This window comes from Microcaecilia unicolor, chromosome 3 (genome assembly GCF_901765095.1).
Source record: "Microcaecilia unicolor chromosome 3, aMicUni1.1, whole genome shotgun sequence".
NCBI lineage: Eukaryota > Metazoa > Chordata > Amphibia > Gymnophiona > Siphonopidae > Microcaecilia > Microcaecilia unicolor.
The window spans coordinates 514,801,955-514,820,608 of record NC_044033.1 but is presented as its reverse complement, the minus strand read 5'-3'; the positions used below and the strand labels follow the sequence as shown (position 1 = coordinate 514,820,608).

The 18,654-nt window shown below is 42.3% G+C and overlaps 1 protein-coding gene across 1 annotated transcript in view; it reads left to right on the top strand.

Annotated features, from left to right (window-relative positions):
- LOC115467300 (activating signal cointegrator 1 complex subunit 3-like) overlaps window positions 1–18,654 on the top strand; it is a 689,265-nt gene that overhangs the window by 102,604 nt on the left and 568,007 nt on the right. Inside the window, 1 exon segment of the mRNA XM_030199160.1 lies at window positions 5,246–5,410. Within this exon segment, the coding sequence (XP_030055020.1) occupies window positions 5,246–5,410 (165 nt within the window).

Here is an 18,654-nt window from a genome sequence, read left to right as displayed (position 1 = left end):
ACACTTTCTCTGACTCTCTCTCTCTCACACACACACACATATACACATTCTCACTACACTTGAGAAATATAAACAAAATAAACCGTTGTATTCAGACACACACACACAAGGGACACGGAGGAGATGAGAGGGGAGGAAAAAAAACACCACATGCACACTCTCTCTCACTCTCAACTGCCTATAAGGAGCAACTGACCCTCCACTGTCACAGGGACTACTAGCATCTCTCTCTCTCTCTCTCACACACACGGGACACGGAGGGGATGGAAGACAAAAAAAGAATCATTGGGTATGGAGGGGACGGCAGGGGAGATAAGGTAACAACTGGCTCAAATGGTTGTGCTCTGCTATGCAAACTTTTGCTGCTGTCTCTTCATTTTGACACTAGCCTCGCACATTCTCTTTCACACAGACACGCGCACACACACACACACATATACACACTCTCTCACACAGACACACACACACACACACTTTCTCTATCTCATACATACACAGACACAAATACATATACACACTCTCACTCTCTCTCTTAACTCACTCTCAGTCACACTTTCACACAGACACACACACACACACACACACTTTCACTGTCTCTGTCTTCCACATACTCACTCTCACACACACACGGCTGGAGTGGGGGCAGGGGGGCGAGGAGAATCACTGGGTGGCTACAGGGGGGAAAGGGGACAGAGGAGAATCGCTGGGTGCCTGGAAGGGGAGCAGGGGAGATAGAACAATCGCTGAGTGGCTGGAAAGGGGGGCAGGGGACACAGGAGACAGTCTCACTCTCTCTCTCTCTCTCTCACACACACACACACTCACACATTCATTCTATCTCTCTCTCTCACACACACACAGTCACTGTCAAACACACTCTATCAAACATACACACTCCGAGGAAAACCTTGCTAGCGCCCGTTTCATTTCTGTCAGAAACGGGCCTTTTTTTACTAGTACTTATATAACTGATTAATTTGATGTCAGCCTCCCCATCCTGTTTTTGTATATCTGATTAATTTCATGTAAGTCATACAGAACTGAGTCCTCAACTTGGATGTATGTGGGATATAAATTCAATAAAGTAAAGATAAGCTTTATGATTGAACTAGAAATTCAGTAATTTAACACCAGAACATCCCTTGAGAGGATTTAACTTACTCCAGGCTATTTTTGGAGCTTTACTTTTTAAAACATTATCCAGTCGAGATCTGTATAGAATTTGTCAGGAAATTCAAAATCATATTGAGGGAATAATTAGCCAAGGGAATCACTGTCGTTTTTATTGCAGTGAATGTCGTTCTTGAGACTGGAACTAATTTGGATTTGCTTTGATAATGGTTATAAAGATTTAAGTGATGAAGACTCTTTAGTTTCTTCTTTAAAAACTTTTTTGACTATTTCTTTAATTGTTCATTCACACAGATAGTACAAAATATGTTATGTAGATTAGTGAAGCAAGCGCCTACTTTAATACATTTTGAATTGCACATTTTTCAAATTCTGCTGCCTTAAAAAAAAAAGGTGTGAAGACTTTTAAAAGGCAATCTATATAGAGAGAATGCCATTTCCATGTTTCCTTGGTTTAAGCCTTGTTCTTTTTTGTAATTCACTGCCTAATGATGTGAGACAAAATCAAAACAAGTCATACTTGGAATTCAAAGAAATATGTGGTTTTTTGGAATTGGTTTTATTTTTGCTTAATCATCTGTTTTTATATAGTTCTACTCAGAACTGTGTCTGATGTTTGAAGTTAAGAAATTACATACTGTTCACCTTTAAAATAAAATTGAGCACCAGTGGTTGCCTGTGTTTGCTGTACATCCACATATGGAATGGCTACCATTTTTAACAGTTCCAAGTGCTTCCTAATTAATTAAAACACCTGAATGTATTCATTCATTCTTATTGATATGTGCCAATATAAATCATATCCTGAATTGGCTATTGTGATCTCATCATTTTATTTTCAAATATTAGTTATGAAACGTGAATAAAACTCTATAGTAGCCATATTAGTGCACTTTGAAAGATGATTAATAGAAATAAAACAAAAGAAAAAGGAAGATAAGTTGATACCTTTTTTTACTGGAGTAACTTAATATATTTTTTGGCTTTCTTTCAAAGGCAAAGCCTTCTTTGGTTCTGTCTGATTGTTCCATAGTATATGTGTCAATGTCATTGGGATTATCTCCCCTGCTTTGAAACACAGCTTGGAATGGATGAAGGTCGTCATTGGTAGAGTACTTGAGGTTGTCACAGCACATGTGAGGAAGGGAAAAGAGAAAGTAGAGGTTGGAGAAGCATTTACTCCTGCTGCAACACAGCAGGCTTTGCTGCTTATCCTATATAATAAAATGCACCTCCAACATTCTGAAGCTGACTGCATGGCTGAGGCATTCCTGCTCTCTGTATCCATCTCCTGAATTGACATCACGTACTTCCGGGTTCGTCACAAGCAGAAGTGACCAACCACACGAGGTTTCTCGGCTTCAGAATGTTGGAGGTGCATTCTATTAAATAGGATTGGTCAGTTCCTTGAAGCACAGCCAGAGCTCAGTGTCCTGCACAGTAACGCTCAGACACCAGAGAGAGAGGGGGGGGCCTGACACCAGAGAGAGGGAGGGCCTGATACCAGAGGGGGGGGAGGTATCTCTGTCACACACACGCTCTCTCTCTCACACAGTCAATGTCTTTCTCTCACTCTAACACACTGTCTCTCACACACTCTATGTCTCACACTGTATCACATTCACTCTCTATGTGTCACGCAGTCACTCATACACTCTCTTGGTCTCAGACACTCAGTCTCACAGAGAGTCTATGTCTCACACACACTCTCTCTCGCACACTGTCTCTCACATATGCACTTGCACACACTCTCATTCTCACACACACACACTCTCTCTCACAGACACACTCGCACCCAGACTCACTCTCTCTCTCTCTCACACACACACATTCGCACATTCACTCTCTCTCTCACACACAGTCCCTCTCACATACACTCTCTCAAACATACACACTCCGAGGAAAACCTTTCTAGCGCCCGTTTCATTTGTGTCAGAAACGGGCCTGTTTTACTAGTTATCAATAAAATAAACATTGGTTATTAAACAAGATTTTCTTTTGTAAAGGTAGCTAGCATGATAGATTTTAATGTGAAAGTGTTATATTTCTGTTTCTTGTATTGTGGCTTGAGTTAATGGCTTTGTGAAGTTTGAGACCTCAAATTTATGGCATACGGGGACCATAGTCATCATCGTGTAGAGATGGTGATTATACAGTAGGTGCTTGTTCTCAAAGATAGGTCAGCATATAATGAGCTGCTGGTGACTCCTTGCAGATTATATAGAACTCACCAGGGATTTCTAGATAACATAGCACATTTTCCTTCGGCTTTTTGAAATATGCAGTAGAAAACCCTCAGTACTTTCTTAAAGACAGCTATAATCAGATATGCTACTGACCTGTTGTGTGGGATTATTATTATTACTATTTTTAAAGATGAAGACTTCTTAACCTGTGATTGCCCGTACCCCTCAGGGGTATGGGAAGAGGTCAAACAAGGTATGGAGAAGGGTCTTGATATCTCAGGCTATTATTGAAACTTTTTAGACTGAGTGAATGCAGTTATTAGGGCAATTATTGATAGTATTACATGTGTGCTACTGTAATTTTAGTGGCACATTAGGAGTTAGTACTGTTGACAGCTAACACTACTACTACTACTTATCATTATTAGATTGTAAGCTCTTTTAGCAGGGACTGTCTCTCTTTGTTAAATTGTACAGCGCTGCGTAACCCTAGTAGCGCTCTAGAAATGTTAAGTAGTAGTATAGCACTACAAGGCATACGCAGCGCTGTACACCATACATGAGAAAGACAGTCCCTGCTCAAAGAGCTCACAATCTAAAAATGGAATGTTGCTAGTGGAATTGCAACATTCCATGTAGAATCTCAAATAGTAGCAACATTCCATGTAGAATCTCAAGTAATAGCAACATTCCATCTACAATCTCAAATAGTAGCAACAGAATCTCCAATAGTAGCAACATTCCATGTTCCACTGCACTAACCACTAGGCTACTCCTCCACTAGCAACATTCCATGTAGAAGTCGGCCCTTGCAGATCACCATTGTGGTCCACACAGGCTTCTGCTTCTGTGAGTTTGATGTCCTGCACGTATGTGCAGGACGTCAGACTCACAGAAACAGAAGCCTGCGTGGCCGCGTTGCTGATCTGCAAGGGCAGGCTTCTACATTACTACTGCTACTACTTATCATTTCTATAGCGCTACAAGGCATACGCAGCACTGTACACCATACATGAAAAGACAGTCCCTGCTCAAAGAGCTCACAATCTAAATAGGACAGGCACACAGACAGAACAACTACGAGGTAAGGGAATTCAAGAGGTGGGAGATAAAAGGGTACAGGGCAAGTGACTAGTGGTTAGGAGTCAAAAACAGCGTTAAAGAGGTGGGCTTTTAGTCTGGATTTGAAAACGGCCAAAGACGGGGCTAGACGTACAGGCTCGGGAAGTCTATTCCAGGCGTGAGGTGCTGCGAGATAAAAGGAATGGAGTCTGGAACAGCGACAAATGCAGCTGTCAGCACTAGTGGACATGTGGTTTAAGAAAGAAGTGTGAGGGTTTCATTGATCATTGAAAGGGGTGTGGGTTATTACTCTCTATGGAAAGAATAGATATAGGACATTTCCTCAGTTTGAGGAGAGAAATTCCAGGAATTTGGGAGAGATCCTGGGCAATGTTGCAACCAGTGGCTCGCAGTACAATTCTCAACCAATAATGTCTTTGTCGAATGTTTATAACAGTATCTTTTGATTACTCTTGCATATGATGCTGTTGCTGAAAAAAAAAAACCAGCAAGTGATTGCTACAGCTTAAAACCTTTGACTGTTGAGGCCTTCTTCCATAAAAAAAACTAAACAAATATGCAATAAAAAATGCATAAAAAGGGGGGAGGGTCAGGGTTGGGGGGAGTTTATGAGGTCTTGGGGATGTGGGTGTACTTGAAACTGCTTATTATAGCGGATGTATGTCGCGATGCATTGTTTGCTTTTTAATGTTCTGGAATTTGTTATGCTGTACTTCTTATGTTTTGCTAATATATATGATTGAAACATAAAGGGGTGTGGGAAGCAAAAAAGGTTAAGAACTCCTGTCTTAAGTTTTGTCTATCAATATTACATTCTCAGTTTGATAATTCTTACTTCCTAACAGATGCTGGTGACTACCCCAGAGAAATGGGATGTAGTGACGAGGAAGAGTGTGGGTGATATTGCCCTCTCTCAGCTCGTGAGGCTCTTGATTGTTGATGAAGTGCATCTACTGCATGAAGACAGAGGACCAGTGTTAGAGAGTTTAATAGCACGCACCTTACGGCAGGTAAGAATAACACGTCAACAGTAAGGGGATTTTACCTTCATGGAAACGTATAGTAAAATAGAACTTTTGGTAAGTTGTACTGCAGTATAGACAAAGATGCCGTATTTCAGTATGGAAAAAAGAGACCACAATGTCTCTTAAAATGAATACATCCTCAAGGGTTTCCACTTCTTCTGAAACTGGCGATATTTTATTTTGGATGACTGAATTGCTTGGAGCAATGGCGTTTAGCAAGATTTGGGATATGTTAGTTGTTAGACATCTAGGGAAGAGGTTCAGGGTGAGGTTCATAACTGTGTGCATATTTCATAAAATGTTTGTAAGTACTACTACTACGACTACTTATCATTTCTATAGTGCTACTAAACGTACGCAGAGACAGTCCCTGCTTGACAGAGCTTACAATCTAATTAGGACAGACAAACAGGACAAATAAGAGATAAGGGAATTACTAAGGTGGGGTACTGAACAAGTGAATAAGGGTTAGGAGTTAAAAGCAGCATCAAAAAGGTGGGCTTTTAGCCTAGATTTGAAGACAGTCAGAGATGGAGCTTGACGGACCGGCTCAGGAAGTCTATTCCAGGCATATGGTGCAGCAAGATAAAAGGAACAGAGTCTGGCGTTAACGGTGGAGGAGAAGGGTTGCATATAAGAGAGATTTACCCAGTGAGCGGAGTTCCCGGGGAGGAATGTAGGGAGAGATGAGAGTGGAGAGGTACTGAGGAGCTTCAGAATGAATGCACTTATAGGTCAATAAGAGGAGTTTGAACTGTTTGCGAAAACAGATAGGGAGCCAATGAAGTGACTTTTGGAGAGGGCTAATATGAGCAGGGGTCACCCTAGCTTAGCTGCCTAGTGTGTACTCTGGAGCATGAGAGTTGGTTGGATACACAATATTTTATTTTTAGGGCATGGGCCAGGACTGGAGAAAACCCCAGGAGGCCTATTAAGGCTGTGATCCACACACTTACAGTCACTCAGTTCTCAGAATAAAAGCAGACCACACGGTTGATGTGCTTTCACCCACAATAATAAGTTTACTTCAAAAAATAGGCAGGATTAAACAGTCAAGGACAATTAAGGCAGAGGCAGTATAAGCTCAGGGCTTTAGAAAATATTTACACTTCTCCTTTGCAATGTTTAATTTCACTCCCAGTAGAGTGATCTCTGTAAAGAGACAGAAGAACCTAAGAATAGCCATACTGGGTCAGAGCAATAGTCCATCTAGCCTAGTTTCCTGCTTTCAGCAGTGGCCAATCCAGGTCACAAGTACCTTGCAGAAAACCCAATTAGTAGCAACATTCCATGCTACCAGTCCCGGGGCAAGCGGTGGCTTCCCCCATGTCGATCTCAATAATAGACTATGGACTTTTCCTCCAGGAACTTCTCCAAACCTTTTTTTTTTTAAACACAGATACACTAACTTCTGCTACCACATTTTCTGGTAACAAGTTCCAGAGCTTAACTATTCTTTGAGTGAAAAAAATATTTCCTCCTAGTTGTTTTAAAAGTTTTCCATGTAATTTCATTGAGTGGCCCCTGATGTTTGTACTCTCTCTAAAACAACTTCTCCTGTTCAGTCTCATATAACAGCCACAATTTGTATGCTAAACAGGAATAGACACAGTTTTTCAGATCCCAAAAGGGTGTCAGGCAGGCAGGATATGAGAGGTCTTTCAGTTCCCAGTTTTAAGGCTGAAAAGCAAAAGTTGTAGTTGTTTCCATTCTCCTAGCTTTGAAATAGAGCTTGAGCTTTAGTTTGCCCAAATGGTTGAAATAAGTTAGTTAGCACAGCCGCATTCTCCCTCAGTCTGCAGCTTAGGTTGAAGAGAGTTCCCCGATTCTCAGTTCGCTGAATACAGAGTAGAGAATTGAACAGGGACAAAAATGTCACCCATCCACGCTGGAATCTGCTCCATCCCCTCCAGTCTCCACTGGTATTTCCTCCATCCCCGCTCATCCCCTGTGCTAAAACAACCCAACTTAGCAGTAGCCCATGTTGATAACTTCCCCACTCAGTGCTTATGGAGATTTCAATGCTATCAACCATATCCATTGTTTTTTTTTTTTAGTACTATTGTAATTGCCATGGCACAAGGAAAGGATAGTTAGGCTAGTTGGCACTACACTTCAGTGAGAACCCTGCAGGACCTGCATCAATCCCCGCGGACCTGGAGGGGATCCATGCTAACCCCATTCCCGTGCTACTCTTTAATACAGAGCAGAGATCTGGGTGACACTTCTGCTTGCTGTACAGCTCTCAGATTTCTTCTGCAGCTTTAATGTGCTGTTGGTCTAGCAAGCACTGCTACCTAAATGGCTCTGCAGTAATTATTTCATCTTAGTCTAAGGCTCTCGTGCTCTTCCTAGCTCAACATGATCAGGACTCGGGAGCAGTGGCGTAGCTACATGGGGCCACGGGGGCCTGGGCAGATTTGGTCCTGGACCCCCCTACCGACGACCCTCTCGACCCCCCCCCGCCAACCCGCCGTCGCCTACCTTTGCTGGCGGGGGACCCCAACCCCCGCCAGCCGAGGTCCTCTTCTTCCGACGCAAGGCTTCGTTCCGTTTCTGAGCGTAGGACGTCAGACTCGGAAACGGAACGAAGCCTTGCGCCGGAAGAAGAGGACCTCGGCTGGCAGGGGTTGGGATCCCCCGCCAGCAAAGGTAGTCGACAGCAGGTTGGCGGGGGGGGGGGGGCAAAGTTGGTGGCGGCGGGGATCGGCAATGGCGGGGAGGGGGGCTAAAATGTGCTCCCTCACCTCGTGCTGTGGACCCCCCCCTTCCGCGGAAGTCTGGCTACGCCCCTGCTCAGGAGGGTAAAGCCAACAGATCTTAATTTTAAAACTGGGTTCTCCCTTTTATATCTTCATAATTTCCCTCCTAAAATGTACTCCTCCTCGTTTGGAGTTCTCACCAATAGAATTTAGGACTCTCCCATTTCAGCTTTGTTTATAGATAGGTTCTTTTGGGATCAGCTGAATAAACATTCTCTTGGCTACTAGTGATGTCATCACCTTTTAGCATTTTACTACTGTTGGAGGAACCTGAAGGATTCTTTTATGCACAAATCCTTTTCAAATATCCACAGGTTCCTACGTATTAGCAAATTTGCTATACCTGTGCGATAATTTATTACATATCAAAGCAGTGTACAGTCATAGACTAGCTAAGAAAGGGAAAAATACATTGAAGAAAAGTAAATTGATAGAGGCTACCAACTGCTCTGGCTCACTCATCAGATGCCTGCTGGAAAAAAATAAAAATTTTTGTGCTGCTTTAAAGGTTGGCATTGTAGGCTCAAGATGAAGCTGCTTGGAGAGGGAATTCCAAAGCAGGGGAGCAAGTATGTAAAAGGCTAGTTAGTGGACTTCAAACCCCCATTTCTATATACTAGATTGTTGTAACTAAATATTTCTTCAACAAGGCATACCACAATGATCAATAACTGTAAATGTAACACCAGTGGCGTAGGAAGGGGGGGGGGGGGCGGTGGGGCGGTACGCCCAGGGTGCACGCCACTGGGGGGGTGTCGGCTCCGCTGGTTCACTGCTCTCTCTGTCCCGGAACAGGTTACTTCCTGTTCTGGGGCAGAGGGAGCATGGAAACCAACGATGCTGACCTGCGCGCAGCACCCCCTCCCCCCCCAGCGGCGTGCACCCCGGGGGGGGTTTCTTTCGCCGGGGTAGGGGGGGTCACGCTGCACGGGGGGGCGGGGTGCATCGGCGATCCGCCCCGGGTGTCAGCACCCCTCGGAACGCCACTGATGTAACTCCTATTGTTATCTTTTACTCTGGTATGGCGAACGCCATAATGGAACATTGTAAGCCACATTGAGCCTGCAAATAGTTGGGAAAATGTGGGATACAAGTACAAAAAAAAAGTATATCAGATGAGCACTATGACAATCTCAATCTCTGTTCAGTTTCCATTGAAGAGATATGTAGAGCTGCAACATAGTCATTCCTTTATATCTTCTTAACTTATTGTTGTCTGAACAAGATGGCTGGTAGAGCCAGTGCATTTGTTCATGCAGTTTTCAATTAATTGTCAACTCCCTCAACAGTATTCTTCTTTTGATTGCCCTGGAAATGGGAAAAAAATAAGGGAGGGGGGAACACTCACCTATGGGATTTCTCACCTCTGTATCTGATTCATGCCTTTAGCAACAGAAAATAAGAAGTTGCTTATGAAGGATTTTCAGAGGCAGCAGGATAAATCAGGTTATTGACCCCTAAACTCTAGAACAGACTTCATGCAAGGGTTGGGGGAGGGGGGAGAACTTGTGAAAGAACAACTGTTTTATGGGCTCTGTTAAATGAGGTCAACCACTTGTTTTTATGATTTATTCTGCTGTTTACATAGAGGGGCATAATCTCTCCAGAGATCCACTAAGTGCTATCTGGACATAAATTGATCCAGTGCATCCCAATTCCTCTGGGCATGCCAAATCTCAGTGGTTGAATTATCTAGTGCTGTTTTTTAGGTATAGTTGAAATCACCCCACAACAGTAGAGTACCATCTGCACATTTAAGTAAAACCTGAACTAATTCTTCTATATATGTCTTATATTCGACATATGGGGCTTAAACATTAAGTATTGTATAGATTATTGTCGATTAACACCACCAAGGGAAGATACTGTTCCCCTGGATCTCTAACCACTCTGCGTACTTGCTAGGTTCTATGCCCTCCCAGCACTATGAACACTCCATTAGTTTTCATCTGAATGGTATTGGAGGCAAAATATATTTTCGAAAATTTTTTTTGGGTGCACAAGCGTTCATGTTCAGGTCTTAGGTGTGTTTCCTGTATTGGAGCGATATCTGCCCGTAATCTAGTAAATTCTTGAAAAAGCAAACCTCTCTTTCTAGGAGAATTTAATCCCCTGACATCAAAAGTTAATAATATACAACTCATCCTTTGCGTAGCATGAAAATCTTGGTTTGCCTACAGTCTGGTCCTGGTTCCAACTCTTCCCTCTTATATCAGTCTTGATCCTCCTCCCTTTCCCTTTATCCACCCCTCACCCACCCGCCTACCCCTCCCTGTAACTGTATCTCGATCTCCTCCTTGTTGGAGCAAATTGTGATGCAGAGGAAGTGTGCCCGCTACTGCATCTATAAACAGCAAGTCTGATACATAGCAATCCAGAAATAAGCATACCAATAAAATTCACCAAAATTCCACAATAAACCTCACTATTAAGCCCCCACCCCACCACTAAACAATAGTATATACTTTCCAAACTGTCCAAACATTCCTTCATGGTGGCTGTGGTGGTAAACAGGAGTCAGATTGTTGTCGTTGAAGTCGTTGATTGCCCTTTGTCACTCTCTGCCACATTGGTCTTTCTTGGCGTTGTAAGGATGGCAGGTTCATTCGATTTTTTGAGCCCTCCGACATATTCTCCGGTAGAATCACCTTAGCTTCCGCCATGGATCGCACTTGATATATTTTGCCTTCTTTATAAAATACTAGGGCAAAGGGGTGCCACCATATGTATATGATACCCTGCTCTCTTAATAGTGCCGTGAGGGGACGCATTTCATACCGCTGCTACATCTTGGTAAACTTCAACATTGTAGGAGCCCCATTGAAATGTATCCACCTGTCGTGCTGTGTGCAGCTCGCACTCTTTGAGCTGATAATCATAAAAGTAAGCTACCATGTTTCCCCGAAAATAGGACATCCCCCCAAAAATAAGACCTAGTATAGGTCTTGCTGCAATTGTAAAATATAAGGCCTCCCCCAAAAGTAAGACCTAGCAAAGTTTTTTTCTTTTAAAGCAGGGCCGCCGAGAGCCGGACAAGGTTCCCCCCCCCCACCCAAGGTCCCCCCCCACCCGAGGTCATCGGGCCCACCCTCCACCCACCCTCCGTCGCTCCCAGAAGTTGGAACTAACCCTAAACACCTCCTTTTACCAAGTTTGCACTCGCAGCAAGCAGCAGCAGGGCAGGCCACTCCTTCCTTCCGTGTCCTGCCCTCGCCTGACGTAACGTAAGGTCTGCGAGGGCGGGGCACAGAAGGAAGGAGAGGTCTGCCCTGCTGCTGCTTGCTGCGAGTGCAAACTTGGTGAAAGGAGGCGTTTAGGGTTAGTTCCAACTTCCGGGAGCGACGGAGGGCGGGTGGGGGGGCGACTGCAATGTTTCCCCGAAAAATAAGACATCTCCTGAAAATAACACCTAGCGTGTCTTGGGGAGCAAAAATTAATATAAGACAGTGTCTTATTTTCGGGGAAACACGGTATAATGTCCTTGGGTTTATTATTTCTTTGAGATCCTAAGGCTCTGTCTGCCCTTTCCTGTTTTACAGTTTGAGGGGTCAAGCTTATCTGTACTTTGCTGGACTGTAGCCTTGCTGTCGGTGTAGGTTAGAGTCTCTGGTATACCTTGGAAGCATGAGTTATGGCGCCTGCTTCTATTTCCAAGGTCCTTCAGCTTATCTAGAATTTGCTGATTCTGTTGTTCCGCCTCCTTCATAGTTTTGTCCAGGACCCCGAGAGACTCTGCATGTTCTTCTATCCTCAGCTCTGCTTCTTCAATTCTATGGCCTAGCTCACTTATTTCGCTACTCAGATCCGCACCCAGCATGGATAGCTTTTATTTCCTGGAGCCAGAGGCAAATTTCATTTAAAGGATGTACCTCATTATTACTATCATGCTCATCCACCTCTAGCCTCTCATCTGGTTTCTTGGCAGTAAGAGATCTGGCTTGCCATGTGGTGTCCCTCTGATACTCCACTAGAAGCGAACTTTGCTGAATTGATGGCGTACTGCCCCTGAGACATCTCTGTTCGCTTCTTCTTATCCAGTGGTATCAACTCCGTCACAAGCAAGCTAGGATGGTTCTGGATTTCTCAACAGATAACACTTTTTAGCAATAGCCCATTCAGAGCCAAGCCATCAAATGGCCATTCCGTGTGATGACATCACTTCCTCCTAGAGTCATATTTTCAAAGGTCTTAGACTTACAAAGTTCCATAGCTTTTTAAGTCTACGTGCTTTGAAAATGAGCCCCATATGATCAAATGAGTCATTAGTGTGCTTTTGTATACTTGTGTTGAAAGCTGAAGTGTCTCAGTGAAATAATTTTTTTAAGCATTTGTTCAAAACATGTCTGTAAATTAAAAGATGTAGCTGTCGTTAGAAGGAAACTGTATAATTTTCCCCTTATGTCTTTTAATCAGCCTTCTTTATTTAAAATTAAATGAACATATGTGACATGCAGTAGTTCACATATATTCACACACATTCTGCCTATGCAAATAACAATCTGCTTAGTTTTAAGAACTTAAGGTTACCTACTAATTATCCTAGTCTTAGTATTTGAGAAATAATAATTAAAATGCATGTCTGTCATTTGAATAGATGCTTTAAGAAGTATATTGGATCTGTTCCTGTATTTCGCTATCTTATTCAATTAGGTCTTTCAGTAAAATTGATTTTCTTAACATGATTATCTTTTAAGAGTCATTTAAGGTATCCTCTGGATTTAGGTATTTGAGGCTGTGCTGAAGAAGGCATAGTCACAGGTGCAGTTCTTCTAGAGCGGGAGAATGTTTGAGGACATGTTAATGCTTTGATTATGAATGTGATATAAATGGAGCGGATAAAGTAACATAACATCAAAATGAAAAATTTCACTTACATTTCTATTGTCATAGTCTGATGAAATAACAGAGAGATAGAGAGTATAATCTACAAGGTGTCTATTTCAAAATGTAGTAAAAGTTTAAAGGTACTTGAAAAAGAGAGAAATTTAGATTTATTTTTATTTTTTTTCATATTAATCATGCTGTCAGAGTGTTTACAATCCGTTCTTATTTGGAAGATATCTTGCTGATATAATATTTGATATGTCACAATATTAATGGCATGCAAAAACACCCCACACAATCTGTGCTTCCTGCAGATCAGATCTCTCAGGCTGCTCATCTACTCCCGTTAGTGTTGGGCTTCTAGCTATAGCATAAGCTACCTTTGTGACCTAGTGGCTAGGGTGGTGGACTTTGGTCCTGGGGAACTGAGGAACTGAGTTTGATTCCCACTTCAGGCACAGGCAGCTCCTTGTGACTCTGGGCAAGTCACTTAACCCTCCATTGCCCCATGTAAGCCGCATTGAGCCTGCCATGAGTGGGAAAGCGCGGGGTACAAATGTAACAAAAAAAAAAACAACTTTCTGTGAACCCACAAAATGCAACTTTTGTTCCCTGTTCTGGATCGAAGTATGCTAAGATGGTATGTAAAACTGGGGAGGAGAGGGCCTCCGGCTAGTTGAGGATGAAGGTTCATGACAAATCCCAGTCATGGTTTCAAATGAACTGTAAAAGGAAACTGCCTGTTAAAACGAACACGCAATGCCTAATTGACTCTGGGTCATCTGGGTCATGGGCTAATGGATGGAGGGATGTATGGTAGGCTGTATATCTCTTTGGACAGACTTAGGATTTCAAAATTACTGTAAGTGTAAAAGTCAGAGCATTATTTTAAAATTGTTTTTTTTAATTCAGTTCTAGTAGACGTAGACTAGCATAATTCATCTACCTGGTTGCTGTGTTACAAATGTTTTATGAAGTAAACATTTCTGAGATATATTTGTGTGTTATTTCTAAACCTTAAGATCATTCTCTAGACACATTCATTTGAAACCATCTTATTATGAAAGGGCAGTCAAATGCACATTTTCAGCTGTGAGAACTATAAAACAAATCGGACCAGTTTAAGAATCTAAAATATCACCATTTATCAAAGGAGAGTCATGTAATGGCTCCTTTTATTACAATGCACAGAGTGAACAAAGTTAAATTGAATATAGTGCTAATTGTTAAGAATTTTTTTTGTTTAACTTTGCTATGTTCACCTTACAATTTCTTAATGGACAGGATCTTTAATGGATATCAAAAATAAATTAAAACTTGATTTTATTTTTTTTTAAATGACAAAAAGCACATTAATGCACCCTTTTACTCGTCTGCATTAGGTGCCCAAGTACTGTGGGATGCGCTCAGGTGTTCTGCGGTAACTTTGCAATCGGTACATGCTAACCACATGCTAGAAAGATGTTTTTGAGAGAGGGTGTGTTGGGGCGGAGAGTGAGTATTCGTATTCTAACCAGTTTACACATCTGCATTACCGTGCGTGACTACTACTACTGCTGCTACTACTTATTATTTCTATGGCACTACTAGATCAGAGTGGTGGGCTAGATTCTATATATGGCGCCTGAAAATTTCGTGTGGGGAAAAAACCCCACGCCTAGGCATGTTCTCTACAGCACGCCTAAGTTTTATAGAATAGGCTTGAATTTCCACACGGTATATAGAATACAGCGAGTGCCAGTCCATTTGACTAAATGTAGTCATGGTGAATTACGCCAACTAAAACCTGGTGTAAATTCCGATGCCTAAATTAGACACGGAGCAGGCGCGTTCTATAACGGTGCTCATAGATTTTAGAAATGCCCATGACCTGCCCATTCTATGCTCATAACCATGCCCACTTTTCAACTGTGTGATTTAGAATTTATGCTCATCACGTTAAAGAATACGCTTACAGTAGTGCACGTAAATTCTAATGTCAGTTAGTGCTGATAATTGCTTGTTAATATCCAATTATGATAAAGGGGTGAAGAATTTTTTATGTCAGTTATCTTGACAATTATTACCAATGAAGAGATCTTCAAGAAGTGACTCCTGGAGGCTGCAAGTTGTTGTAGCTGAGTGAAGGTTTCTGCCGGCTGGACTTGTTCTAAGGCTGTATAATTACCAACATCCTAAGATCACAATGCAATAGATACCAATAGGTGGAAAGAAAAAGAGTGGGAGGCAAAAGAAGACCTGGCATTGCACATTTAAAGAAGATCTTAATTAGTTTGTACAAACTGGGAAGAGATGGATACTGTTCTGGCCGATCAAACACGATGGAGATCAGTTTCTGTCCAACTTGGTGAACCTAGGTCTTAGCCTAAGAAAAGAGTGGGGGGGTGGAAATAGAATTGTCTGGCTAGAAATTAAGGGACCCTTTTACTAAGGCGCACCCAAAAGTGTTCTTTGCTGGTGTAGGCACGTGTTTTGGATGCGCACTGGTCTATTTCCTGAATGCACCTGGAAAAAAGGGGATTTTGTTTTTAATGGACATGTGGCAAAATGAAAACCAGTGCGCGTCCGTTTTTTGGCTTCAGGCCTTAATGTCACCCATTGACTTAGCGGTAAGGTCTCGCGTGCTAGCTGGGCAGTAAGCGTGCATTGTGTGCCAACTGCCGATTACTGCCGGGTAAGGACCCCACGGTAGAAATAGAATTACCACCCAGGGCACGCGGTAGCTGGGCAGTAGTGCCAATTTGACGTGTGTTAGACAGACACGCGTAGGTGCCTAAGCGCCTATGTAAAAAGGCCCCTAAATTAATTCTGTCACACAGCAAGCAGGATCAAACACATCATATGTATCAATATCAAATCCAGCTCCTGAGCTGAAAACAATCTAAAGCAATGGTCTTAAATAATTTTTAAGCTGGAACCACTGTAGATTCTAATGAACTGAATGAGCCAACATATACCTTCCCATATGGGGCCATGGCACTATTGACCAGTGTGTGTCAATGACATTTACCCCTACAAGCCCACCTTCGAACGTCATTGAAGGTATCTTCAAGATTTTGAGCATTTCCAAATGCGTTCTGCTTTGGCTATTGAGAAATGCCTTGTCCTTCAAGTGTGTGGCTATTCCCCATTCTGGATGGAAAATAACAAAGCAGATCAGTGCAGATAAAACCAAAGTTTAATGGAAAAGGGCTTGCTATTTTAGATTGCCTATTTTCCATTAAACTTTGGTTTTATCTGCACTGATCTGCTTTGTTATTTTCCATCTTGGAGTTTGCGGATCGGCTACCCTGCTGTTTTCTTGGATATTCCCCATTCTGTCCTGAGCCTGGGTAGAGAGGGAGAGTAGCAGGAAAAAATCCCAGAAAGACAATGGGGTCACCCCAGAGGTCTTGGCCCCCTGGCCTTGCATTGAAGGACAGTGATCTAGAGAGAAAAAAGTTGGGACACGGTCTATTTGGCCATACAATTTCATTTATAAACCAGCTGCAATACCCAAAAGAGAATCCTGTGAGGTTTCTTTCAGTGATCATTCAATGCTTGTAACTTGAGTGTTCTGTAAGTTGTGCGTAAGTGGAAGACACGCCCATTTCCCACCCATGCTCTGCCCACATGTGCGCGCCCTTACAGAATAGCATGTAGTGCACTTAAGAGCGCAAGGTGCACAGTTACTGTTCCTTTTATCTTTCTGCACTATATGCCTGGAGTAGGCTTCCTGAGCCTGTATGTCAAGATCCATCTCTGGCCATCTTCAAATCTAGGCTAAAAGCCCACCTTTTTGATGGTGCTTTTAACACCTAACCTCTATTCACTTGTACAGTACCCTTGTATGTTTTATATTTCCCACCTTATTTGTCCTGTTTATCTTGATTAGAATGTAAGCTGTTTCGAGCAGGGATTGTCTAGTGGTTAGGGTGGTGGACTTTGGTCCTGGGGAACTGAGGAACTGAGTTCGATTCCCACTTCAGGCACAGGCAGCTCCTTGTGACTCTGGGCAAGTCACTGAACCCTCCATTGCCTGCCGCATTGAGCCTGCCATGAGTGGGAAAGCGCGGGGTACAAATGCAACAAAAAAATAAAATAAAATAAAAAATAGATATGTAAAATTTAGGATAAAGTATAACATTAAATAATAATAGTGAAATTAAAGCAGCCAAATTAAGGAGTTTGATGTTGATTAGTTCTAATACAGATTTGATGGTAATTCTTTTATAAGGATTCTTTCTATAAGTCTCGTTGAATAAGTTAGTTTTCAGTGACTTCCGGAAAGTTGTCAGATCATATGTTAATTTTAAGGCAATCGGTAGTGCATTCCAACGTTGCGTGCAAATGTATGAGAAGCTGGATACATATAATGATTTGTATGTTAGTCTCTTACAGTTGGGGTAATGAAGGTTCAAGAAAGTGCATGAAGAACTTTTTGTATTTCTTGCTGGTAGGTCTGTAAGGTTTGACATGTATATTGGGGCCTCTCCGTAGATGATTTTATGAGCCAAGGTGCAGACTTTGAATGTAATTCGGTCTGTTAGTGGGAGCCAGTGTAATTTTTCTCTAAGGGGTTTGACGCGTTCATATTTTGGTTTTCCAAATATGAGTCTGGCTGCAGTGTTTTGGGCTGTCTGGAGTCTCTTAATGATTTGGGCTTTACATCCGGCATAGATGCAGTTGCAATAATCCAAATGACTCAATACAAGTGATTGCACCAAGTTACGGAATACCTCCCTTGGGGAGAAAGGCTTCACTCTTTTTAGTTTCCACATTGCATGGAACATCTTCTTTGTTACATTTTCACATGACTATCTAAAGTAAGGTTTTGGTCAATTGTAACTCCCAAGAGTTTCAGGGTGTCCGCAACAGGAAGAGTGTGATTTGATATGTTTAAATTGGTATAATTGGTTCTATTGTATTGTGATGATAGGACGTCACTGTGTCTTTTCTGCATTTAGTTTTAGTTGGAATGCATCCGCCCATGAATTCATTATGTAGAAGCTATGGTTGATTTTATTTATGATTTCTGATAAGTCATTTTTAAGCAGGATATATATCGTAACATCATCAGCATAGATGTATGGGTTAAAGCTTTGGTCGGATAGTGATTTGGCCAATGGCAACATCATCAAGTTAAAGAGGCTTGGTGAAACTGAAAATAAAATCATTTTTCCTACCTTTGATGATTTTATTATTTCAATCATCTTGTTCCCAATCTTTGGTTCTGCTTTCCTCTTTTCTGTTTGCTTTTTCTCAACTCTTGCATTACATTTGTTTGGCACTGATCGTTTACGTTCAACTTTCTTTAATTTTTCTGCCTCCTGAAGTCGATTTTGTTTGCCCTCTCTCTTCCCTTTCTTGTTCAGCCTCTCCCCTCTTCCCTTTCCCATATGTCCAGCATTATATTCATTTTCCTTGGTGGTATTCTCTTCTCCTCCTCCTCCTCCTTTTCCTGCAGGTCCTGGCAACTCTCTCCCCCCCCCCCCCCCCAAAAAAAAAAAGTTCAGCACCTCTTTCCTGCTCCACGCCCTCTCCCTTCCTCACCTACCTCATTCGAGCGCTCTGTTCCCTAACTTATCTCCCTGTCCAGCACCTCTCTTCCTCTTGCCTCCCCCCAATGCAGCAGCAGTCTCCGTTCTTTCCCCTCATGCAGAA